We start from the raw sequence: 27018 nt of genomic DNA on the forward strand, positions 1-27018 counted from the left end.
GTGCAGAACCCCAGTGAAGGTCCTCTGGCAGTTTTGGGAAGCAGCTGCTGCTGCAACTCCTGCTACAGCAAGGTGGGCAAGAGGTCTGAGCCACAGGTCTGGGTGTGCCATTCAAGCTTCTACCATGCTCTGGGTGATTCCTGCTGAGTCCCTTCTCCATGCTACCGTGGAGATGTGGAGTTCTTATTCACTGCCTACCTCTCCTTCCCTCATGAAAACTGTTAGGGATTTGCAACTTAAATGACTCTTACCTGCCATGGGAAGGAGTCTGACCCATCATTTAGCTCCTTCCTCTTTACCTGTAATTACCTCTGAATGACAGGTTGCATGACAGCTATTTGCTGTCATTACTAGCATATAATCACAGAACAACACTCATAGGAAGGAGAATCTTAGGGAGAAAACCTGCTATCTCAAATTTCAGACAATCTATCAATTTATCCAGAAACACCACAGCAAAGGAGCCCTACGATACTCAAACAGAAAGCAAGAGCTTCCCACAGGAATTTGGTAGAATACAAGCCCCTTGTAAAGGCACCTTTTTCTGAGCCCAGAGGCAGGGATGTCATCCAGACTGCACATGGCTGTAGCAAAGTGACAGCTGGACAGCTATGTTTGTGTTAACTTGTGCCAGACATCGGCTATTTGGGAATTTCAGGAGGCAAGCCTCCCAAATCAAGCACTGACAGAAACACCATTTCTGATCTTATTTAAATTTCTTTAATGATATCTTATAACATAAAGCCTTTCAGTCACTTGTCTTGATATATTTAAGAATTAACTCCCAAAATAATTTATTCTAATACAAAAGTCAGAAGCCCAAAGAAGGGAAGTACATGATAAACTGGGCTGAGACCATGAGAAGCACAGGTGAAAAGAGACTAAAAATCACTTCTTCCCTGCCCCCTCCAGGTCAGAAAATCAATTTTCCATGTTTAAAAGTCTATTCCGATCCTCACCACAAACTAAGAATAGGCAAATAGATGTAAATATTATCAAGTGTTTAAGCCAGAAGTAAGAGATGGTAAATTTTTGCTTGCGTTCAGCATTCCAAAATTACTGCATATGGTCACAGTGATCTCTTGTGCTCACACTCACACATAACACCAGTAGCAGACTTACCCAGAAACGAACCTGAAAAGAAGGGAAAATACCCTGTATGGCCCTTTCTGATAGACATACAGAAGGAACTGTTTCCAGAGCAGGGAAGGTTTCAAGAACAACAGTGAAGATAGACAAAAGGTATCAGGATGAGAAAGAAAAAGGCAGATGAGGTATTTTCATTTGTAGATCCATTTTCTATGGCATGGTTATAGCAGAGAATATGATGAGCCTACAGCAAAATTCTAATCCATAATTTGGAGCAATTCACTGAAACCTTGCATATAGACCACTTTTCTCATATAAGGCAAGCAATGCTTTTGCAATAATGATGCACGTAAACCAGACTGAATCCCTGACAGTTTCTTTCAAATCATAACCCAGATGCCATTTTTGGATGTCACCAAAACATCTGTGTGAACATAAACATATGTTCATATAAAAGTGTGTATGTGTCTGTACATGCAAAATACAGCCCTCCTAGTCCACCCATTAGCACACAAGAAAATGGAGGGGCTGACTTATGTCAGACTCCAGTCTGGTCAAGAATCGGGGTATTAAATACAAGGTGGAGTCTAGAACTTTCAGTATAGTAGTTGAAAATGGCCAGATCTTTCTCCATCATTGCATTATTTTATTTTTTATCTGGAAGCATTTCTTCAACTCCATTCTCTTTATACTGGGTGAAATTCTGCTTCCTGTGAAATCTACCTTTCAAATTCTACTTCTTAATGTCTTCTTGAAGAACCTCTACCCTTGCTGAGGCTAACCTATATTAAACATGCAAAAAGTCTTAGCACAATTTGTCCCCAACAAATTTGCCTCTATTATTTTGGGATAAGATACTTGGTAATGTGCAAATTTTAAGGTGGAAAGGCAGAAGAGTTGTGCTTCTGCGCATTTTGTGTCAGTCTATGACCAGAAATAACTGGTTTCTTATGCCATGCTGTTCCCATAGCATGTCAAAATACATCTGATCAATGTGTCCAACATCTTTGCAAAAAAGCACTTGCCACACTCTGTAACACAAGTATGGAAACATAAAAATGGAAGCATGGTTTTTCCACACACAGCATCTGTGCTAAATCTTGTCCTGATTTACAAACTAAGTTTCTTTGTGGAATATATTGCCAGTCATTTACCAGTGTGTCAAAAGCGATACAGGATTTAGTTACGTGCTACCTATTGTTTCTGTAGTTTCCACACCTTTACTCTTTCACTAGGATATTTTTCCAGATTGGTCTGATTTGCAAGTGTCAGCAGTAGCACAGCTTTTTCTAGCTACCCTACACAATTCAACCCCACACCACTCCTCCACGCCCCCACCTAAGAGGTTGTATGGCAGGCATCAGCCTTGACCAATTCTTTAAAAGCAGTCACGTTTCCAACACCACTGGTTGCTCTCACATGAGTAATGACCTTGCTTTTAACCTTGGTAAAAAACAAAAGTTTTAATTCCTTATGGCTTAAGATAAAGCAGACATTAAAAACTTTAAGTTGGTATGTCACTGAACTGCTGCCCTATCTGGAAATCAGGAGCTCAGAAACTCCTTTTCACAGCTATAATCAAGCTTTTGAATAGTAATAAATTTATCATGCAATTATTAGCTATATAGCTGCATATTTAGCAAGATAATGATAATACTGGTAAAATGAAACCACAATAACACATTGAACACCTGTATTTGTCTTGAGATGATAAACAGGATTGCTGATTTTTTGATGCTGGGATTGTCTTGATGAAATACAATGCAAATTAGGCAGATTCTACTATAAAGTTGATAACTCCTTTTTAATTAAATTCTTTTGGTTTTAAGTTTGAATGGACACAATGTGTTTTGTTGTTTAGTACCATAAATAGGGAGGCAAAGTACCCAATTTGGTTTTCTAATACCTGCTTTGCTTTTCAGCTCCAGAAATTTTAGACATACTATGGTATCTTTCTTACCTTCCTGACTGAAAGCTCTTCCACCTGCTGTATTGCAGAGCAAATTATGTCAGCATGTACTGATTATAAGTGACCCTGGTCTTGATGTGTAAGATCAAAAGCTTTGTTGTTATGCTCAAAGGACACCAGGTGGTGGTGGAAGACTCCTTATTAGTGTATTTGCATTCCTTAACATTGTTATGTTCCTTTTGTGTTTCTCCTCAGGCTACCTTCTCTCCTTCAAAATCTGCACTGCTAATAGCTTTGAGAGATAAAAATAGCAATACGGGATCTTCCAAAAGCCTAGCTAGCATAATACCCTGTTTCTGACAGTACCCTAAAGTGGACACCAGCAAGAAGTGCAAGAGCAAGCCAAGCATACACACACACTTTTCTCTGAGCAGCCTCCCAGATGCCAGCCAGCAGGTAACAGTGGTGCACTCCATGTCATCTGGCTCATTCCACCCCACTCCATTTCCCAGCCTGGTCCTGGGAGTCTTTAATGAGTTTTACCAGGCTACTATTTTATGAAAATGGTCTGGTACAAACCTCCTAACTCTACCAGCTTAAAACTAGGCACTATGTTATTAACATTTAAGTACATTTAAGTTTGACCCACTCTGATAAAGTTGTTAGGAACATTCACATAAAAGCCCACATAGTCACAAACTACAAAAAAGTATTTAGCACTTTAAGGAAACACAGTGTCACTGTTCATAAAGCTTTACAACACAAGCTATTTGCTTTCATCAGTTTTTGCTAGCTTTTATGCTAAGCCCATCATTTCCACAATTCCTGTCCAGTTCAGACAGTCATTTTAAAAACAAAGGCTATTCCCACTTCTAACACTGACATTCCTTTATAACATACCAAAACACATAAGAAGACTGCAAAGCCTCTAGGTACTAGTGATTGAAAAGTTTAACTGTAAAGGCATGAGGGCATCGTAATTCACAGATTCAGAGGGTAAGCTACATGAGATTTCTTAGATAATTGAAAATGACCCATAAATCACTAGCAGCCACAGGAAATTCTACTATCCACCCTGCTGGTGGGACTGATTTTTTCAGCCTTCAAAGCCAACAAAAAAATAAAATTATCTCATAGACGGGATTATTTCTGGCAGTGAATGTTGATACACATATGAATGCAATACTTGGGCAAATGGTAAATACCAGCAGTTGGCACTTTTTCCTTTAAAAAAAATAATTAAACTTTCTACTTAGAAACTAGTTTCAATTTTCTTCTGAGTGTTATGAATATTTTTCAAAGAATACACAATGCTTTTACTGTGATACATCACACATCTTCACAGGCAGAAAGTACCTTTTCACGGTCTGTTACAACTACCTGACACAGCAGTGTCATTAGTATTTGTGCTGAAGTTCAGTTTCATTTGGCACCTCCAGAGCAATACACAGATTCCCTGGAATAATAACTGGGAGACAGGGGAAAAAAAACCACTGCTGTTTGCAACTCAGCTTGCGAGGGCCATCAGGCCAAGCGATGCTGCTCTCAGGAGAGTGCCTGGTAAGAACCACAGATTTCTGTATTAACTCTGTAGGTCATAAATTCAGTTCAAACCCTGAAAGAGAATTTAAACTAAGGCATTTGCTAGTATATCAAATAATTTTTAACAGTTCATCTGTTTTCTGCACTCTATTTCTGCTGCATTTCTTTGAATACCACATACCTACAGTTGCCAACTATTATAAACTACAAAACCTTCTCATTACATCTAGCTTCAAACCTGAAACAAAATTAAAATCTCATCCAATAAAGCTCTGATAATAGCAGGCCCGCTGTTTTTATGACTAAAATGAAAAAGCTTTATTCGTATTACAAAGCAGTCAGAGACCAAACAGGGTAAGCACCGTTGTACTAGGCTCTGCACTAACACAAAACAAGAGAAATCTCTGCACTAAAAAGCTGACAAGTCTAAGTCATTTCAGGAAATGTTTCTAGAATTCTGGGGCACAGCATCCCACTGACTGAAGGAACTACAGACACAGTGCAGAGGAAAACAAGGGAAAGAAGTGAATCCACTGATATACACAGGCCAAGCAGCAAGCAGAATCCACCTGGGAGAGTTTTCAGCAGAAGTACTTCAGTGAACACTGATTTAAAGCAACAGTAAGATTCAAAACTGGTAAATTTTTTTGTGAAATATTGTGCTGAAACTCTTTAAAAGCAAAGGGGATCCAGAAATTCATCCTACATTATAAATAATTCCCATTTTTCATAGTACTTACTTTCAATGTGTTGAAGACTTTCTCTGCTGCATGAGTCTAGCATGACTACACGCTAGAGTGTTATAACTACAGCTTTCCTCATAGGGTGATTAATCAAGCATTTCTTTCCTTCTCCATACAAATATCTAGCTGAAATGTGGGGTTTAGACCAAGACTGAAAAATGAACCATTTAATAGATATCTGGAAAGAATAATTGCTATGTTAGTGAAGCTAAGTAGGCTGAGCAATTCTAATAATTAAGAGGATGAAAAAGCTGAAAGGGATGCTTGCCCCTGCCCTCTGCAGTGTGAAAAAAGTAACCATCAAATTGAAGTTCATTTACAAAGCACTAAAAATGAATCATGGGGGTGAGGGAAAAAACCACAAGGACACGAAAGCAAACGTGTATGTGACCACAAACACACATATGCATGTTCTTACACACTGACTGCCATATATCAATAATAAACCATCTGAAAAGCAATAATGACTAACCTCCACATTTTAGTGAAACTGTGCATCAGGCTCACACAGCAAGGCAGAGCTGGAGGTTTGAGTCCATCCATTTGAAGAATGAGGGCAGGAACACCATACAGAACGAGGTATTTCACATAAAAAAATAGTACTTGAGCTAAAGCCAGGCCACCTAAAAGAAAAAAAATATTACAAAAATCATACCTTAAATGACTCCTGAAATATTTTAAAAACCTGGTAACGTTGCTTACTTCCAAACAGCCATTATTCAAAAGACTAAAGCAAGCATCATCAGTTGATGGGATGTACAATACCTGCTTTTGCAACAGCTATAGGACACAAGCACATGCAATTATGACTTTAGGCACGCACACACAGACTAGTACCACCATTCCAATATGAAGGCATAAGTAAGCATCTGTAGTTTCACTTTCAAAAATCATTGGATTGTGGGTACTGACTGCTATGAAAGACAAATACTGACTTACCCTGAGCTAAAAATCAGAACACACTGATATAAGGACTGAACATGTACCACAGGGACAATAAATGTTATCTTTGACAAAAATCCCAAACAAACACTCTTCACTTGTTCCTCCAGAACAGGTATAATAAATGGTTATCTTTGCAGCTTATCCTGACAGCTCCACAAACATCCCATGTACTGTCAGATTATTTGTGTTCCCCAAACCACCACCTACAAGATCCCTCCTGCTGCAGCTGAGGCATAGAAGACTGAACTCCACTTGGTATAACTCTCAAGGCATATTTCAGTTTTGAAACACAAAGGAAAAAGGCCTCCTTAAGGTGCTTTAGCTGCCTGATTTCCAAAGGAAAAATTCCAGCAGTGTGTTGGCTCACAGCTTAACCCTAGGGTATGGCACAAAACACAGCATCTTTCACAGATGTGAGATGGAAATCATACTGGCTATTTTTAGAGTTATTACTCATGCAAGTAACAATCTAAGAATGCATTATAGATAAAGCAAGATTATTCTATTAATATTCTGAATGCTTTCTGCTGAATAAAATGGTATTTGACCAATAATCATAAGAAGAAAAAAATCAGTAAAAAGCAGAGGCCAAACTTTGCAGAAACTGGTGAGAGTTAACCCTGAAGTTCCACGAACTTTGGTGAATTTTCCCACTTGACTGACACCTGACATAAGTAAAATCTAATCCCAAATGAGGGAAAGTAAATTTATTAGAATTTGGAAGAGTAAAACAAATTATAAAATGTAGTTGTTGCATCTCCTTCCTTTCCAGATATTCAATGTAATTTTAAAACCTTACAGCAGACTTCCCTTGGAGACAAACTTTTCAGCAGTACAAGTCCATGAACATTTAAATAATCTGCTTTTTTTCTTTTTAGCAAAACATTCCTTTTGCATTCTGCTAACAAGTATACCGTGCATGACAAAACCAAAAGTTCAACATTAAAAATTAAACCCAAATATATAACAAGCTAGGCTGAAATTCTAGCATTAACAATGTAAATTGCAAAACTCCTACTGGCCTACACGTGGCCAGCTTTTTGCTTCTACAATCCAACATTTTTAGTTTTAATATCATAATCCACGTGCATAATATAAGTAACAGTTGTGCCATACAAGATAAAAATCGATGTTAGAACCAAACACCTAGACATGAATCTTTTCCTTCAGGGAAGCAGTCATCTAGTATTCAATAACATTCTTCTCCAGAGGAAAAACAAACAATCAGAAGCCCAATTTGGATACTAGCCAATTAGCTACACACTAGATTACTGCTAAATCATCTATACAGCCAACTTTCTGCTTTAATTCCCATCTCATTCAGTTTCTCACTTCTTTTCTGAAAAATTTCATTGGAGAGCTGAATGCTGACACCCACACAAACCAATTAGGAAGATCACAGCTGTCTGCACACTGGTAAAATTCAAAATCCTTTGGCTGCACATGATGGAAAGAGATTGAGAGACACAGACTACCACTCTCGAGACCCAAAACCAACACATTTGATTTTAAATACAGCGATGAAAGATTCCAAGTTCTTGGATACAAAGTTATGATATGCAAGTGTCAGGGGGGGAAAAAAAGCATTTTCACCATCTCCAATAACATACCTCTAAGCTGTACTTACTGTTAACTAGTAGACAGCTCAATAGCACTGGTATCTCAAAGAAACATAGACATCACATAACATCACCAATCATTACCTGGCATGCACTAGCTACTCTGCATACGGCAACTCTCAGACTCACAATACCAGCAATGTGAAGGTCCCTAGCAAAACACGTAGATCAAGTTCTCATTAGTCTTCAACTCATGCCAGCTGTGTCAGAGTTCTGGCCACACATGGAAAATTAAGGGCAAGATTCACAGCCACACAACAGCTGGGCTGCATTAGCAACAGCACAAGCTTTAAACCTTCTTGCATACCTGAGACATTCCAGCTGCTTTGCATTTGCTCCATTTAGCACAAAGCAGCCAGAAGCACACTGCTTCACCTGATTTAAAACATGAAATAAAAAAGAAATTTAAGATCAAAGATAATTTTTTAAAATTCATTAGCAATATCACATAATTTGTTCTCTAATTTTCAACTTATAGCTTAAAAAGAACTCACACACAAGCACTATTTTAAATTGGAAACAAGCTGTATCAAATGTATATTAAAAATGCACCTAAGCAAAAAAGTATTGCATAAATGCTATCTTTCCCCCACAATAAATTAATTCAAAGGATTCTGTTAAAGTTACAGTTTTTAAAACTGAAACGTGTTAAGGGATAAAAAAATACAAAGTTGAAGTAAAAAGACAATCTTAAACCCAAGCACTTCAACAGTCAAGCTGTTTGAAGTCCCAGATTAAATTAACTTACATAGAAATTGGTATTTTCAATTTATTAAACACTCCAAGTTTCCCTATGCTTTAAAAATGCATTTATAGAACTTCAAATATTTTCCTTCCTTAAATTTACTGCAAAACTGCATTTCTGAAGTTTCATAAAGCTTTGTTTCAAGGATAATTAGAAATTAGAATATTCAGATTTTCTTGTATTTTTCATAGTCTCAAAAATCTGCCTGATATTTTTTGATAGAAGTTAAATAGAACATTTTCATAAGTAAATGACAAAAGATTTGGATCCAGGTATTAGAAACCACACTTAGCATTTTTCTGTCCATAAACCATCACCAAAACTCATAGTCAAGAATTGTAACTTTGCAGGCAATTTTATTAGGAGCACAACAGCACAAATTTACCCTTTCTGCAGCTACACTGACCCTATGGCATTAATTGTAGATGCTTGTTTCTGTGAAGTTACCAGGGCAGGTTCAATTAGAAAACACATATCAGAGATAAATATGCAGTCATATTTCAAAAGGGTTACTGACACATGGCACAAGCCTAATAGGAAACAGACATTTAAAATAGCTCAGAATTTGGGGCCAAGTCACAAACATCAGGCTTTAGGAGTTCATGTACCCTTTCTCTTTATTTTTTGTGTGCCTCTTCTACAGAAAAAAAAAAAATATGCAGGGATTCCCTCAAATTAAGATCTCCATGAAAGAATATGGCTCCACACTGGAGCAGACAGGCTACAGATGTATCTCAGCAATAACGCCAGCAATCGTAAGAGGCATCAAGAGTTTCCAGCTCCATTAATCAGTAAAAGTAAGATTATTGACAAGCTTTACACACAGCTACAGTATTTTCTTCACAGCAGGACACTCCTCCCTGACAAGAGCCCCAGTACTCGATCTACTATGACCTCCTTAGTTCAGAACTGACTGAAGCTTCGCTGCCCATCTCTAGACACACTCCAGCACCTCAACGTCCCTCTTGAAGTGAGTGGCCCAAAACTGAACACAGGATTCGAGGTGCAGCCTCACCAGTGCTGAGTACAGGGGGACGGTCACCGCCCTGGTCCTGCTGGCCACAGTATTTCTGATACAAACCAGGATGCTGTTGGCCGCCTTGGCCACCTGGGCACACTGCTGGCTCATGTCCAGCCAGCCTTCAACCAGCACCCCAGGTCCTTCCCCACCAGGCACTTTCCAGCCACTCTTCCCCAGGCCTTCAGCACTGCGTGGGGTTGTTGTGACCCACGGGCAGGACCCAGTACTGAGCCTTGTTGAGCCTCCTACAACTGGCCTCGTCCCATCAGTCCAGCCTGCCCAGACCCCCCCCTGCAGAGCCCTTCCACACTCAAGCAGATCAACACTCCCCCCCAGCCTGGCGTCACCTGCACACTTACTAAGGGTGCACTCAATCCCCTTGTTCAGATCCTCGATAAAGACATTAAACAGGACTGGCCCCAGTACTGAGCCCTGGGGAACACCACTTGTGACCAGACACCAGCCAGACGTAACTCCATTCACCACCACTCTTTGGGCATGGGTGTCTAGCCAGCTTGTAACCCAAGTGAAGAGTTCACCCATTCAAGCCATGAGCAGCCAGTTTCTCCAGCAGATGCTGTGGGAGAGTGTCAAAGGCTTTACTAAGGTCCAGGTAAGACAATATCCACAGCCTTTCCCCCATCCACTAGGCGGGCTGTAGAGGAATGGAGGCAGTGGGTTGATTAGCATTGATAACATGCAGCTGTGACCTTGCCTCGAAGGCAGTGGGTTGATTGACAAGGACGATGTGCAGCTGTAGCTCGTTCCCACCAAGTAGTTAAATAGCACTGAGGATGGAGGAGGAGCAGTGTGGCCTGACCTCTGGAGGAAGGAGAAACAGCACAGACAGTAGACAGTAAAAGCCTTGTTGCAGCCTACTAGTTTTTGTGTGCTACAACAGCAGGCCATCTTATCAGATGTTTATCAGAGACAGGTTTGTCAAGCAGGACCTGCCTTTCACAACCCCAGGCTGGCTGGGCCTAATCTCCTGACTGTGCTGCACGTGCCCTGTGATGGCACTTGGGTGATCTGCTCCATAACCTTCCCCAGCACCAAGATCAGGCTGACAGGCCTGTAGTTCCCTGGATCCTCCGTCCTGCCCTTTTTGTAGATGTGCATCACACTGGGTACCCCCAGTCTTCTGAGACCTCCCCAGTGAGCGAGGGCTGCTGATAAAACAATGGAGTGGCTTGGTGAGCTCCTCCAGTAGCTCCCTCAGTACTCTTGGGTACAGAGATCAACATTTCTTCTTGGAGGTTATACTTGCACAAAACACAGGCCAGTGAGGAAACTGAATACAACTGCATACTCAGCATGAAATTACACTTTTTCAGAGGCATACGATGCAGCTTTTTGTTAATACATATGGGATTTGGTCTCCAGTGACACTGCTTGCAGCAATTTAAGCATGCAAGTTTAATAAAGTACATGCAGAATGCCAAAGGAAACTAGTGAGGAGAAATACATGTGAGAAGAAACTGACATTTATGTGGCATGTGGAGACTGTAGTAGTGAGGAGGGGATACAAAAGAAAAATATTATGGATCTGTATTTAGTCCATGGAAGACATGGATACAATCAGCTCTTTCTCATATCACAGACAGAAAACAAACTAAAAATCTTCAACATGGAAAAAACCTAAATTAAACAACAAGATTTTTATGCCATCTAGCTGAAGAGCTTAAATAATGAATGTCCATTTTCTTTTTTACTAGAGAAGTTCTTCTAAATAATATGAAGAAGAGTTTTAAGAAGCTACACTTCTTCAGAAGCCCTTCAGCTTGGGCTCCAACCATTTTTCATTTAAACCCCCCAAAAATTCAGGAGCCATAGTGCAACAAGACACTCCTGCTCATTAAGGGGTTGGGTGCACAGAGGATGGGACCTGTTCGCCCTGAGGAGGTTGACTATGTACTTCCATAGCTCACTGTAGGCATGTAAGCTGCCTCCACTGGCAGCTGCCAGGCACAAGTTAAGAAATGCAGGGAGAGTAGTAACAGGAAAATAGGAGTGACCAGGAGAGAACTGAAGGTTTTACTTTTATATGAATTATACACACAATGTCTTTGGTCTTCTGCTCACAATGCCCAGTACTCTTATCACCCAGTTAACAACCCTGAAACCTGCCCTGCCAGTTACATAAAACCTGCATATAACAGCAATTAAAGAGATAGCTTAAATACTTCAGTTACAGCAGTTCTTCCATCCACAGTATAACAACACAGGAAAGCATGTGCCACATCATAGTTTATTCAACACACAGGCTTTATCTACACAGATTACACAGCCAATGCAAACTGCAGGCTATTCAACAAGCAAAGGGTGAAACAAGGCTACAACGCCCTCTGAGCCTTTAAGGCACTACAGTAACACAGCACAAGAAACACACAGCCCAGCTGGGTTATCACAGAATAGTCAGGGCTGGAAGGAACCTCTGGAGATCACCTACTCCAACCCACTGTAACACATTGCAGAGGATCATGTGCAGGCAGGATTTGAATACCTCCAGAGAAGGCAACTCCACAGCCTCTCTGGGCAGCCTGTGCACTCAAAAAAACCCAGCTGTTCTTCCCCACATTCAAATGGAACTTCCTGTGTTGCAGCTTGCGCCCACTGCCCCTTGACCTGTTGCTGGGCACCACTGGAAAAAGCCTGGCCCCGTCCTCTTGACACTCACCCCTAAGATATCTCTATGAATTGGTAAGATCCCTTCCCAGTCTTCTCTTCTCCAGGCTAAACAGGTCCAGCTCTCTCAGCCTTTCCTCACCAGCGAGATGCTCCAGCCCATTCATCACCTTCGTAGCCTTCCACTGCACCCTCTCCAGTAGCTCCCTGTCTCTCTTGAACTGGGGAGCCCGGCACTGCACACAGCACTCCACATGCTGCCTCATCAGAGCAGAGCAGAGGGCAGGATCACCTCCCTCGACCTGCTGCCCACGCTCCTCCCAAAGCACCCCAGGATCCCATTGGCCTTCTTGGCCACAGGGCACACTGCCGGCCCGCGGGCAACTTGCTGCCCACCAGAACCCCCAGGTCCTTCTCTGCAGAGCTGCCTTCCAGCAGGTCAAGCCCTCGCCTGTACCGGTGCAGGGGCTGTTCCTCGCCAGGTGCAGGACCTTACAGTGCCTTTATTGAACTCCATCAGGTTCCTCTCTGCCCACCTCTCCAGCCTGCCCAGGTCCCTCTGAATGGCAGCGCAGCCTCTGGTGTATCAGCCGCTCCTCCCAGCTCCGTATCGCCAGCAAACCCGCTGAGGGTACGCTCTGTCCCTCCATCCAGGGCACTGATGAGCGAGTTGAACAGGACCGGACCCAGCACTCACCCCTGGGGAACAGCACGAGCTACAGGCCCCCAGGCAGCCTCTGTGCCGCTGGTCACAGTCCTCTGAGCTCTGCCATTCAGCCACTTCTCAATCCACCTCACCGTCCACTCACCTGACCCACACTGCCTGAGCGCACCCATGAGGCTATTACAGGAGACAGTGGCAAAAGCCCTGCTGAGGTCAGGGTAGACAACATTCACTGCTCTCCCCTGGTCTACCCAGCCAGCTGTTCCATCATAGAAGGCTGTCAGATTGGTCAGGCATGATTTCCCCTTGGTGAATCCATGTTGACTCTCCTGACAACCTTCTTTTCCTCCATGTGCTTCGAGATGACCTCCAGGATGAGCTGTTCCACCACCTTTCCGGGGATGGAGATGAGGCTGAATGGCCTGTAGCTTTCTGGGTCCTCCTCACCCTTTTTGAAGGCTGGGGTGACACTGGCTTTCCTCCAGTCCTCAGGCACCACTCCTGTCCTCCGTGGCCTTTCAAAGATGATGGACAGAGGCCTAGGAATAACATCTGCCAGCTCCCTCATCACTCACGGGTGCAGCCCATCGGGGCCCATGGATTTGTGGGTGTTAAGTCTGCTAAAGTGATCTCTAACATGGTCCTCCTTGACCAGGGGAAAGTCTTCCTTTCTCCAGACTTCCTCTCTTGCCTCCAGGATTTGGGAAGCCAGAGGGCTGGCCTTGGTAGTGACGACTGAAGCAAAGGCAGCATTTAGGAACTCCTCCCTCTCGGTGTCCTTTGCCACCAGGGCACTCACCTCATCCAGCAGTGGGCCCACGTTTTCCCTAGTCGCCCTTTTCCTGCTATGTACTTGAAGAAGCCCTTCTTGTTCTCCTTGACCTCCCTTGCCAGATTTAATTCCAAATAGACCTTGGCCTTCCTCATTGCATCCCTGCATGTTCCAACCATGCCCCTAATACTCCTCCCAAGTTGCCTGTCACTGGTACCTGGGACAGAAAATGGCTTCCTCTAGAAAGGGAAAAACTGTGCTGATTTTGACATGTTCACATTGAGAAGAGCAGAACACACACAACTAGGCATTTGGAAGTGAAATGGGAGGAATGAGATAACGTAAGTTGAGTGCTGTTACAGTAATGCAGGTACTAGCTTGTAAAGGGCATGGAGAAGATAAGGTGACATTTGACATAAAAAGACCTTTCACTGAGTTGCAAAACGACAGAAGTTTAAAAATTTTAAAAGTTTGAAAAACCATACAATTCACAGAAAGTACTAATAGTAGCTAATGCACAAACAGGAATACTGAAGGCACCTTGCAACTTTGTTAGTTAAACACACAGGCACCAAAACAATACATGCACCATTTTGTATATTGCTGGTTCTAGAACCGTATTTGCCTAACTGCTTCCAGACAAGGGAAAATACTTCTCTTACTGCTGAGTAACACATTCTCCCAGGTACTATCTTTTCTTTATTTTATACCTGTGTGTACTCAGTAGTGTTACTTTAGATAGCTTTGTCATTTATGGCCATGGAAGTAGAAATACTAATGCTGTACACTGGCATTTTTAAACAAGCACTGCAACTCAAAGTCAGGGTTTGTTTTGGGGTTAGTGGTTTTTTTATTATTTCTTTGCTGTCTCACCTCACAGGAACACCACGTGAAGTGATGCAGAACACAGCATAGCTTCACACTTCCGAGGTGTAGACTGACCATTATCATTGCCCTTAAGGTCCCAAGAGCAAAATCTCAACACTGTTGTCCTTACCTGCTGCACTGCTGGCATTTATTACCCACCATTCAAAGATATCCCAGAAGAAAAACGGAGCAGTACTTATAATCTCCCTAGTTAGAGCTGATTGCAAGATAGCCTCACAGCCTTTCCCCTAAATTCACCAGGCTATTGAGGCAGCCAGGCACCACAGTATAAGTAGATGCTTCATGCTGCTCTAAAGCTGCTGCAGTTAAATAGGAAACAAAACTAACAAAAAAATCCAGCAGTGCAGAACAGCTAATATACCACGTGGTTAATCCTCCCAAGTCAACAACAAGCTGCTTCCTTGGTCCCAAGACTCAGTTATCTGATGTAACTGGTTTTAATGGCACAGAATATGCAATGAGGGGAGTGTTTGGTTGTGTACAGTAACTGGTGTAGAAGCACAGTAAGACCCATAAGGATCAATAGAAAAATATTACCAGTACCCTTACTCATCTATCAATGGCTGCCTAAAGTAAGTCACAACAGTGGCCTGCCACTGGTCTGAGTCTAAGGAGACCTACATAACCATGGTGATAAAGCCTGCAGAGAAAACATTGTAGTGAAAGACTTCTGCCTCAGTCTCATTTGCAGTATATTTTATAAACCTGCTTTCATTACTGCAAAGACAAAGCTCAATAGAGTAGGTTTACACTTTGAACACACTTCTCAAAAGCAGGATCTCCACAGGGGACTTAATTCAAATGATCATATTTTAATCAGGCAGCTTTACAGTCCAAACTTGCTTTAACACTGGCTTTCATCACCTGTTGCTTTAAGGCATTTTAGCCTTTTCTAATCCTCTGTTCAAAATGTATTTTAATTCTTAAGATAAAACTCTTTATTTCATCAAGCACATAGTCTACTCAGCTTTCTGTGGAAGCAACTTGTTTTCCCCTCTTTTTTAAAATCAGCATCAGTAGTATTGAAGGGAGGGAGGAATCTGCCACTAACACCAAAGCCCAAATATTTCATCCCTACTTCTGTAGCCTTGCCTGCCTTATCCACTGGCCAGCTTTTTGTCAAACACACACATATCAGGAGCTAACAGATTTAATTCATCAATGAACTAGCATTTAGAACAGGAGATAAAAACTAAAAATCCTCTTTTTCAGCCATGACTGAGTGAGAAGTGGTAGAATGAACCATGGAGGCAAACCTCTTGCTCTTTATTTATATATAAAATTATAAATTGAAATACATATTAAGTGTGTATATATGTATATGCATATATATACATACAGAGACAGAGTGCACACATTGCCCTCTGCTGACCAGAGTCCTATATAGGAGCGTCCTGCAACACACACACACTGGTCATTGCTTGACAGGACCACATTCCTGTTACTTGATGGTACAGTAAAAGACACCACTTTCAATTCAGCACTCACGGTTTTTTAAGAACCCAGTTTTATGGCCTGGGGTTTCTCTGCTTTCATTCTTCCTACTGGGTGATTCACATAGCAGGACAGCGCTGAGGGGCAAATCAAACCAACCACACTGGCCAGTTGCTTACAGGTTAGCCTTTATCTACCTATATACCAGCACCCAAAGCTCTTGCTGTTTTATGCTACATGCATCAGTGCTCATTTTCCACCCCCGACCCCCTCCTCCCAAATGGTCATTTTAATGCAATAGCAGGGGGCTGGGAGGGGGCAGAAGAAGAAGTCAAGCAAGAAAACAGGGCTAAGACATTGACTGCTACTTTCAGGCCACCTTGTTTGCAAGTCCTTCCCTCTGGTCTTTTCATAAGTATTGTTAATTTACTTTTCAACATGAATACAAACTAGAAACATCAAATGCAGGAGATGAATAAACACTATTTCTTAACATCTCCCCTCCTCCATCCCTACACTAAACAATTTTTGTTTTAAGTCTCCACTTCTGTGGCTTGGGTGGGGGGACAATTTTAGATGAAAGTTTAGACACACTTTAGATTGGAAAAAATACAGAATATTTTTTAATTTAGGAAGCAGCTCAGTAAGTTCAACTGTAACCTGCTTGGAGGATCTATGTGTCATATTAAGAGTCTGTAGACCACCGTTCTGACAGTGACTGGCCGTAACTTATGCCTCAGAAGTGTCTACAGATGGACATAAAAGTAGTAGACTGGGGTTCTTGAAGTGGGGGGGAGAAGGCTGCTGTTCCTATACTCACCCAAGGCCCAGTAGGATGCAGCTTCTAAAGGTGGAGCACTGCTGTAGAGAGCATGGATATACATGAGATGAATCATCAATTCAGCCAGGCACCACCAAAATAAAATACGAATTATGCCCACGATTAAGATGATGAGATTGGTCTTCAAACTGAAGGCTTCTTGTCTCTTCATCTAAAGAAGAAATTTAAAAAGGTTACATTCCACATAAATGACTGGTTTACTCAAAAAATTCATCCTGAGAACTTTTTTTAGGTTGCATTTACTATTCATTACTATTATTAAGGGGACCATTTGACCACATCTTTTGGAAATTCCTGACAGACTCTTGAGGGAGACTGGTTTCTCCATTCTTAATCTCAGTAAGCTGCAGAAATCAACGAGAGACCAGATGTGACCATACACTGGACCAAACCATTGTAGAAAAGGCCAAGTGTTAACCTGAACAGAATCCAGGCATGAGACACTTAATTGCTGTAACTTGATCAAGCTCTAGATATAAAGAAATTTAAAGAACTATGAAGGTTTTCCAGTCAGCAACTCTACCAAACACAGAAACAACTGCTTGCTCTTAAAATTTCTTCAACTTCTACCAGCTGCATGTGATTGATTATTTGAGGACAGTTCTTAATTTTTCTCCTGTAGCTTTGCCAAGGTCAGCAAGACCTACCTGACATGCTGAGCAAATGGCAGTTAAGTGCAAGTAAAATACCAGATAAAACAAGGTTTTCAGCTGACAGGTTTCTCAAGATGCCCCAAACTTTTACGCTGGTAACTATAGTAAACACACTGGTATGCTGTAATTTTACCTTCTTTCTGTAGTAAAAGAGAATATGATCAAGTAACAGAAACACAGGATTGCCTAAAAATTTAGTCGTGTTTTGTACATCTGTGTATGTGCAGCATTCCCTTCTTCAGTATCCAAATGGCCACTGAAAAACGCATATACAAGGTAAAGAACCAACCCATCTGCATGGACAAAACCCCCTCATAATTGCAAGCACACAGTACAGCTAACATGCAGTTATCTCCACCTACTCACAAATGAAGAAGGACACCCATTTTGGAGATTAATTTGTACCAGCTATATGAAAGCTCAGAGACTACCATTTAATCACAGGAATTTGCACAACAGACCTTCAAACTCATGACTAGAACCCGCTATGCCCCGCTTCAATTCAGAAATTCAACAAGACCATTGATGAAGTGTCAGTCTCATTTTCGCCTGGAAAGGATGCCAACTACCAGCACAGGTATTATGCTCTTTAGGCCATACAACAGTTTGTCTCCATCTCCAGAACTTCTGCTTTCCAGTGTGCTCAGCAGGAGCCATTGTCTCAGTCTCAGCTTCAGTGAAGGGGTTCTGGAGGTGGTCTTTTCTTATAGCAGCAATAAACATGCTCTCTGTATTGTGCACATTGAATCAACTGATAGGTACTGCAGATTTTTAAACCCTTCTCCAACCTCGCTTGTCAAGGCGGTAGCCTCTGCTCAGGTAAGAGCTCTGACAATGGCCTTCAGCAACACCAACAAGAAACATGTTAAGGTTGTTGAGTTCATTCCATCTTCCTTATGGCTTTAAACAAACAGGTCCGTGTGTTTGAGAAACTACTGCAGATACAGGTATACCATTCTCGGTCTTCCTTTTTCTCCTCACACCAAGAACACAGGTGGTCTTGCCACATGTCTTTGCTGAGCCACATTAGATGACCTTAGTTTCAATGCAAGATCCCCCCACCACCAATTTTTCCTACCAGCTATTCCCAAGCTTCTCTCAGCTTGGAGTCTTATAGGCCTTCTGAAACATTCCATGAAAGAAAAACTCTCCCCCTGCCAGGGATACAAGAACATAGGTGGAACTTAACACACTTCAGAAACTACAAAGAAATAAACAGTGAAAAACATAAGTTACCTCAGTTTCTATGCACATCTATGGAGATTTTTCCTACAACACCCAGCCCAGGATAACATTCAGCTTTGCATCTTCCAAAGTTACTGAAGACAAACGATCATAGGACTTGTCACTCAGGTGTCCACCAGAATCTCAGTTTTCCCTTTCATAAAGCCCAGTTTATTAGCTGTGGTTTCAACAGAAATTTCCAAATATAAAGAGAAGCAAGCAATGCCAAGCATTTTCATGGTTTGAAATGTCCACTCATCCACTGAGATAAAGCAATGTTAACTACAGACATCATGGGTGTAATTTCACCTCTTGCTCAAGTGTGCAAGAAAATAAGGAAAATTAAGCATGGAAACATGGGGGTTTTCCCTGACATGTAGAAGCAGGCTTGAAAAGCAGCCTGCAAGGCACCACGAAAAACATTCAGTAAGGTAGGCAGGTCTTCCACATCAAAGAAGCTGCTCAGCTTGCTGAAGTCTGAATGAAAGTGTTCCAAGTAAACCATCAGCTGTTTTCACACCAATGTGAGGGGAAACTAGAGCCTTCAGGAATTCCCAATACAACCCAGCAGCTTTCTGTGACTCTGAAATCTGTTTAATAGCCAGCTGCAGCTGAAAATGTTACTTTGTTCTGCCTGATGGAGGAAAGAAAAACAAACAAAAACCCAGTTCACCAGCTGCACACTAACATTATAAACATTCTTCAAATGTAATGTGTCATTGGTTCCTTGGTTGAAGGGATGAATCTGATACCAGACAAAAAAAACCCCATCCTGTGAAGCAGAAGAATTTGGGAAGGAAGATTTGTCTTAAAGTTGATACTCAGGACATTGCCAAGTTCCCAATGCTACGCTCAAAATTGTCCAGTCTTCACATCCCTGTATCATTTGATATTTTCCAAATTATGCAGAAGATAGCTTTAGAAACCCAAATAATTCTTAATCTCCAAGGAGAATAAGTAAAAATTGAAGTCCTTCAAATCACTAGCAAGGAAGAAAAATATTATAGAATCAGCTACAGATGCTTTTACTAAAGTCAAAACATGCATGAATGAAAACTCCTTTTCTGTAGGTTTTTCCCCCTAATGTACTTCATCAAGGGAAAAATATTTATTCAAGGAGGAAACAGATCAGAGTCTGATAAAGGAGACTAATCATTCAGCCTTCAAGAACTATTTTGCTTTCTTTCCACCCTCTCTGACACTGGAGTCTAATCAACCCATCTCCACCCAAGCACTAAAAACTGACTTTGACTAAATATATTCTCAATGTTAGCTACCAACCTTACGCGAGTTCAGTATTATGCCATGGCTGGCATACAAGCACAAATACCAGAGACTGATTTCTAACTACAGCCTTCCTGCTCACACACAGTGTACGTCAACACTCAGAGAGAAGGACAATTGATAGAGACTCACATTAGGAGGCTTTCAAACAGAAGGTGTTCATCAGTACCAGTTTTTGTCAAGTAGGTAACTAGAAAATAAGCAGAAACTCAGGCTTATCTGTAAGCTACACTATGAAACACCATTAAAAGAGCATCTCAAGGAAAACTGGATGAAATCATGTACCTGACATGTTCTCATGATTGGTATTAAAATACCTCAAGATGAAGAAAAAAAAATCAACTTATCATACTTAAATCTATTGCTCAAAGTACAGGGCCTGTGCCTAGATTTGACAGCTGAAAGATCCCCACCCTTCAATAGTTCTTCACCCAAATCACCTGAGGCACAGATGCACTGAAAAATCTGTAACTGCACAACCTTAAAAAAGTTACCTGCTTACTGAATTCATCAAAATTCATAAGGGGTCCATTGTGGAACATGGGATAATAAAACACGTATGCCAGCATCCACAGGAACGAGTGGGATGACTTCTGGGCAGGTCCATGCCAGCAGTACTCCAGGCTGAAGCTAGTGCAGAAGAGGCAGCGGACAGACACAGTGAAAAGCAGCAGATAATACTCATTCTCTGTGTCATACCACTTTCTCTGCAAGACAAAACAAAGCCAGATCACCATGGTGCAATGCTGTTTTCCATATGACTGGACAGTAATGCCCACTCAGATCCTAACTTTCAGGGTCACCAGCAGCAGGAAACAACTAAAACAAAAGCAGCTGGAATGAGCATCTGAAATGAACTAACTTAAATGAAAGCACTACTTAACACACGAACAACAAGCACTGGCTGTTGATGGAGAAAGGACCTCCAGAGCTCCTGCAACCAGCATAAAGAGACAACAGCTTGATTTCAGAAACATATTAGGTAAAGAACTATGACAGCGGGAGAGCTTTTCTTACAGCAATGCCATTATCTCCCTCAGATTTGGTATAATACTACAATATCTAAACCAGCTAGCAACACTACTGACAGCTGAGGGACTGCTAGGGCTGAAGCCAAGGCTACAGTTCAGATCTGAAAAGAATCACCACTCCTGAGAAAGCTCAAGGGTGGAAAGATGTTACTAAGCCTTTATCAAGTTTGACACTCACTGTCATACCCATTTCCAACAAAAAGCACATCACAAAAAATTTGCAAGCATCAGCAAAGAGTTCGGCTGGTTACATTTGTATCGCAGCGGGCCCTTTCCTCCTCTCAGGAAGGCACAAATCTGTCTATATCCCATGCAGACCCTACCTGTTCATCTCCCCTCCCCCTGAACATCAGGAGAACAAGCCTTAAAACATATGCCCAGTTTTCCCCTTTAGTCCTAGTAAATTCAGCAAGGACATTTCCTAACAGCTGAGCAGCAGTTTCTCTAAAATCTGTATTGCCCAGCAAAAGCCATTAGAAAACCTGAGCTTGCACCAATCAGTTGTGAGCAACTTGTTTGGCACAAATCAAAGCATTGGAGAAACAGTCCCCCCCTTTCCATGCAGGCATCCGCAGACACTAGTAAGGTACTGTCAGGCTTGACTAAGCAACTCCTGGATATGAACCCAGGAATCAGCACCTTAAGTTGGTACAATTACAGCTCCAAAAAACAAGATATGTTTTCTAGAATAATACTCCAGCTTTACTGCATATCACTTATACATTAAGGCACATTTCAACTCAATGCACTGGCCAGCATGATTGATAAATATGACTTTTTCTAACTGGAGAAGCTGCAGCGTGAGTCACTGCAGAATTACTGTCTAAGGTTTTCCAAGCCAGCCCCTGCTTACATCAACTGAAAGGATAGTAGTCTGACAAAGAGAGCTGTCATAATGGACAACCACCACTCTGATTAATTTGATGCTTAATTAGTTCTGCTCACATTACCTTGGCTTCTTCCACAGCTGGTATGCGTAAAGTGGATAGCAGGATAAGGGAGCACAGCCATGTCAAGAGTGACAGCTGAAACTGAGCCACAGCAAATGAAATAGTTGCATGTAACAAGATGACAATAAAGCCCTTTATTCCCAGTAACAACCAGCAGGCAGCCATTCCATAAACCATCAAGCACCATGGTTTATACTGTTAGAAAGAGAAAAACAATTTTTAGTTTGATAATTTCTAAAGAAAAAAAGCACTTAACAGCTGTGCTGTCCCACTTAGGGTCTACAGTTGCAGTCAACAAGGTTAAGAACACATATGAAGCAATCCAGGGAAACCCAACTGTATCCATAAAGACAGAAGGGAAGGTGTTTCTGTAGCAGCATGTGTGAAATCCAGAGCCTCCCTGATTTGGGGGAGAACATAACTTCCTCCTTCCCTTCCCCAAACTAGCAGGTGTGATGGCACATACCAGTCATTTCCCACAATCATGCAGTTGTGGCAAAACCCAAGCAGTCATCACTTCAATCTTGGAAAGGAACAACTACACCATCTTTTGTGTACAGGTCAAATGACACTGGTTAATGGTTCAAAACAAAGCACAGGATTTCATGGATTAGACAGAGGCTGAAGTCTCCAAACACTAAGGCAGCTGACCTACTTGCTCTCACATGTGCACAGTTACAGACCCACTCACACAACTCACCCCACAGAATCAGCTCCATGCCAAGTTTCCCATACCCAGAGTAAAGAGAAACCCACAGAAACTCCCATCTGTGAAGAAATCCATCCATACCTTCTCCACCAAGAGCCTGGACACTTGTGATACCAGCAGGTGACCAGCCAGAAGCCACAGTATACGTTCCCTTCCCCATTCAATCCAGTAGCTCCACTCAAAGTCCATGGGGTCCTGAGGCATCAAGAGAATTGGTCACTATGTGTATCTGGCCATAAAAGCATGTTCTTATGGAACAAGAAAACATCTCTAACACACTAGGTCTGTTACCCAACACCACAGAACTCTGCATATGAGGAATATAATTTCAGCAATCCAGTCAGATCACTTACAGCTGTGAACTCAGACAGCACCATTTTGATTTCCAATGGTGTGAAATTCAGAAGAGCTTCAGATCACATCATGACTCCTAAACCCCACACTGGTGCTAAACTTGACTGAGCAGCAATAACTGCCTTCCCTCACAAACACTAGGGAGAGTTTTCTAGTCACAAAGCAGGTAGGGAGGCACACACACCCCCCCTCCTCCCTGGGACACAGGGAACAGCTGGTCACTACACAGAGATGCAGCCTGGAACAAGGGTCCCACTTCTCAGGGTTCCCCAGACAAACACATCCTTGCTTTGGTTCCCTGTCAGGAAGCTCCTCAGTGAAACAAATTAATCTGCTACTACTGTTCCTGACCATGTCTTCAGACCCAACAGATTCATACCTCTGTTTACCCTGTTCCTTTTGATTTTAGGATTTTTTTTTCCTTTAGAAAGGAAAAAATAAAAAACAAAAAACCAAATTTAGGACAGAACTTAACCCATGCAAGGTTTAGCCAGGAATTTCTTTTTTCAACTTATGTCAGCATTTCAAGAAAAAGCTTTTAAGAAAGGTAACAGAGGCAGAGCACTGCCTTCCTTGTGCATGTCCCTCACCTCTCATGAGGGATACGAACAGCAACTCCACTTTGCCTTGGAATACAAAGGGCCTGGATGAAAAGGAAGAGAAGTTTCACTCCCTGTTTCAACAAAGCCTAGATGAGATCAGATGAAGTCAGGTGTGCTGGAAATACTTGTGACATGGCTTTTAATTTAAATTATTTGAGATCAGCTGGTAGCCTTGTGTCCCATACAGAGCCCCACTAAAAGTTCATGTCCACAAGTGCTTTATGGCTTTCTTGAAAACATGTCAAGAGTCCCTTAGCTGTGATGGTGGGCCTAACCACCAAAATACTTCCACAGACACACATTCCTGGCCTTGTGTAAATCATCCTCAGTATTAGATGCATTAGTTGCACTTCAAAGGATGTGACATCAAAAGCAAGCAAGGTGGGGGCGTTGGTTGGTTTTTTTGGTTTAAGATAGAGGAGTACTAGTTTTCTTGTTAGTTTTTTAATACCAGCCATGTTTCTTTAAGTCCTTATGCCTCAAAAAATCTGTTCTGCTCCATGCTGGACTACAGGCCAACCAAGAGAAAAACATGTGTTGTCTGATGTTAAGCACTAACCAAACCACCTCAGGACAGGCAAGAGTGGAAAAAGGCTGCAGGAAATGTCAAGGGTGATCACAGCTTTTAAGGCCAAACAGTAAAACAAAAGATTAATAAATGATGTAATGAAGGAGGTAAAGGATATAACACTTAAGCTAGGGATCAAGAAAAACAAAACTTTGGTTATGATTATTAGATATAGACACACTCATCAAGTCCTCCTTCCTCATCAGACTAAAATTAACTACGAATATCCAAATCTGTAAAGTTACTACAAACCTCTGAAGCTAGATCAGAAGTTTGGGTGAGCAAAAGGCATAAAGACATAATGTTCACATTAGTGCCACAAAATAAAAGATGCTGGTACCAGTCACCCAACCTACCTTTTTCAGGCCCCAAAAGAGAGTCCCTGGTTCCAGCCCAAACCTTCTGTCCATCGCAGCTTCATACTCTGTAAAGAAGAGCAAAACTTTGCTAAGGACATGACAGCCAGAGCAGGGAGAGTCAGGGATGCGACCTCTGCTGCTCAAGAGCAACATGTTCCTGCACTGCCTCTGCCAACAGGGACACTGGGAGCCAGGAAAGGGCGCATCATCATGTCACTGCTCACCAGGCAAGCTACCCAACCAGACCACAGCTCTGCCCCACAGCAAAGACAAAGACACTGAACTGCCCAGAACCTATGCTTTGATTTCCCCCTTGCAACAGGGGCAGTAGCAGACAGCAATCAACCTTTTACCACACAAAACCTGCACTAATCCTCATTTCCCCTCTTTCAGGGCTGCCTGGTTTCTACCACTTGAGCAGAAGGGTCACAGACGTGACAATGACCACCAGTACAGCCTGAGCAGGACAAGACCACTCAGAGAAGCCGCCTCCAGAACCTGCTCCCATACCACCATCTCTGTAGAAGACATGCTGTACGCGTGGGTACACAACTCTGTACCCATTCAGCCAGCACTTCCTTCACTGCCCTGCAAGTGCCTTTCCATTACTCTTGTTCTTCCCTTAAGCTCTCTGAGAGTCAGCTAGGGTCATTAATGTAGAACATTGCTGATTAAAGCTTAATAACATGCAATATTTATCTCCCTAACAAGCCTCTCTAGCTATACTTTTATTAGATAATAGCACCTTCATTTCCCTTAAAGTATCAGTGTGCTAGAACACAGCTTTTTTTTCATCTACAAGTTGTATTTTGGTTTAAAAGCCCACCCCTCAGCGCTACACAGTCCCATTGAACCAAAACCAAGCCGTAGTGGCTACCAAAAGGTTACACAAGGCACAAGCAGGTGTTTTGAAACTGACATCAAAGCCGTACAGACTAGCCAACCACTGCTCCAAGCCCGCAGCCCAGCACAGGAGCTTGAGAACTCCAGAGAGCACAGCGCTCATCTGCCCTGGGACCTCCCCAGGTCCAGTCCCCGGCAAGTACCATCAGGAGACATAGATGCTTCCAAATCACCCACTTCCAAGCTGCTGCACGGGACTAGCCAGGAAAAAAAAAAACAATTCAAAGCCAACTTTCTTAACTTCCCTCATCTGAGCTTCAGAGGTCTCTTCCCTGACAGCAGAGTGCCAGGACACCATTGCCGAGGGACTTCCCAGCACTCAAGGCAGAAAAGTCTTGGGGCAAATCTTTCTGCTCAGCTGGCACCTGGCTACTGCTTCCTTGCACAGGGCTGGTTTGCAGCCAGGAAGAGCACAGGCGCTTTTTGCAGAGGAGAAAAGCAGAAAACAACCCAGAGAAAAAAGTGGAAACCAACTGAACCCGAGCAGCCTCGCCAGTCACGGACGGGAAGCACTGCGGGCACAAGCACACCCGTGTCACAGACTTACTTCGAGACACTCGGTGCGCTTCGTAGAAAGCGTAGAGGTGAGATCCCACGGCGAGAAGCCCGTAGAGACGCATTTCCCAAGCCGGCAGCAGCATTGGTCTGGGAGCTGCTCCCCCGCAGACCCCGCCGGCTCCCTCCCTGCGCGGAAAGACAACGGGAGAGGTTGCCCCGCGGCAGACGGACGGGCACCCCTCACCGGGCACTGCAGCTGCCGCAGCCGGGCCCTCGCACGGATCCCCGGCGGGCCGGGCACGGCCACCCAGCGCGCTTCAGGCCCCGCGCTGCCGGGGCCCTGCGGCGGGGCGGGCTCGGGGCAGGGAGGCGGCCGTGCTCCGCCCGCAGCTGCCGGGAGGGCAGGCGAGTCCTGCCCGGCCGCAACGGCTGCGGAGGCGGCGGGGCCGACGGCCCGACGGGGCCCTCAGTACCGAGCCAGGGCCAGAGCCGGACCCCGGCCGCTCTCACCGGCCGGGGACTGAGGGGAGCGGAGGGGGACCCCGCTCCCCGCCTTACCTGAGGAGGGCTCCGCCGCCGGCAGCGGGAGGCGCAGCATCCGCGGCCCCAGGCGAGCCGAGCCGAGGCTCCAGCCCCACAGACAGGCAGGCGGGGCGGCCGGCGAGGGGCAGCTCCGCGCCAAGGCACCCCCGCCGCTCCACACAACGCCCGGCCCTGGCGCCGCCCGCCCCGTTACGAGCCGCCACCACCTCCGCGGACGGAGGGCGGGAGCGGGGCGGCGCTCCCCGCCTCTGCGCGCCCTCTCCTGGCCGCCGGGCGGCGCCGCAGCCCTCCCGCCGCGGCGGAGCGGGCCCCGCGGCTTGCGCGGCCCCGCCGTGGCTGCGGCTGCGGCTCCGGCTGCGAGGCCGTGGCGCCGCGCGGCCCCGCTGGGTTCCCCGTGGAGCGGGGCTTGGGCCGGCCCTGCTCCCGTGTCCTCGCTCGCCGCGGCCCGGCCGACGCGTGCCCGAGAGCAGCAGCAGGGCTCGTTTACAGAGCAGCACCCTTGT

General features: G+C 43.6%; 1 protein-coding gene across 2 annotated transcripts in view; it reads right to left on the reverse strand.

The window, feature by feature from the left end:
- Positions 1–26731, reverse strand: part of HHAT (hedgehog acyltransferase) — a 162444-nt gene extending 135713 nt beyond the window's left edge. Inside the window, exons 1-8 of one of the 2 annotated variants that reach the window (XM_056357456.1) lie at positions 26531–26731; positions 26022–26158; positions 24569–24636; positions 22770–22883; positions 21980–22174; positions 20493–20705; positions 16817–16988; positions 5756–5906 (exon numbers count right to left, since the gene is read on the reverse strand). In XM_056357456.1, the coding sequence (XP_056213431.1) occupies positions 5756–5906; positions 16817–16988; positions 20493–20705; positions 21980–22174; positions 22770–22883; positions 24569–24636; positions 26022–26115 (1007 nt within the window). In that variant the 5' untranslated portion in view covers positions 26116–26158; positions 26531–26731. The remainder of the gene's footprint in view (positions 1–5755; positions 5907–16816; positions 16989–20492; positions 20706–21979; positions 22175–22769; positions 22884–24568; positions 24637–26021; positions 26159–26530) is intronic. The other variant, XM_056357455.1, reaches the window with a different exon arrangement.
- Between the last annotated feature and the right edge of the window lie 287 nt (positions 26732–27018).

This window comes from Falco biarmicus, chromosome 12 (genome assembly GCF_023638135.1).
Source record: "Falco biarmicus isolate bFalBia1 chromosome 12, bFalBia1.pri, whole genome shotgun sequence".
NCBI lineage: Eukaryota > Metazoa > Chordata > Aves > Falconiformes > Falconidae > Falco > Falco biarmicus.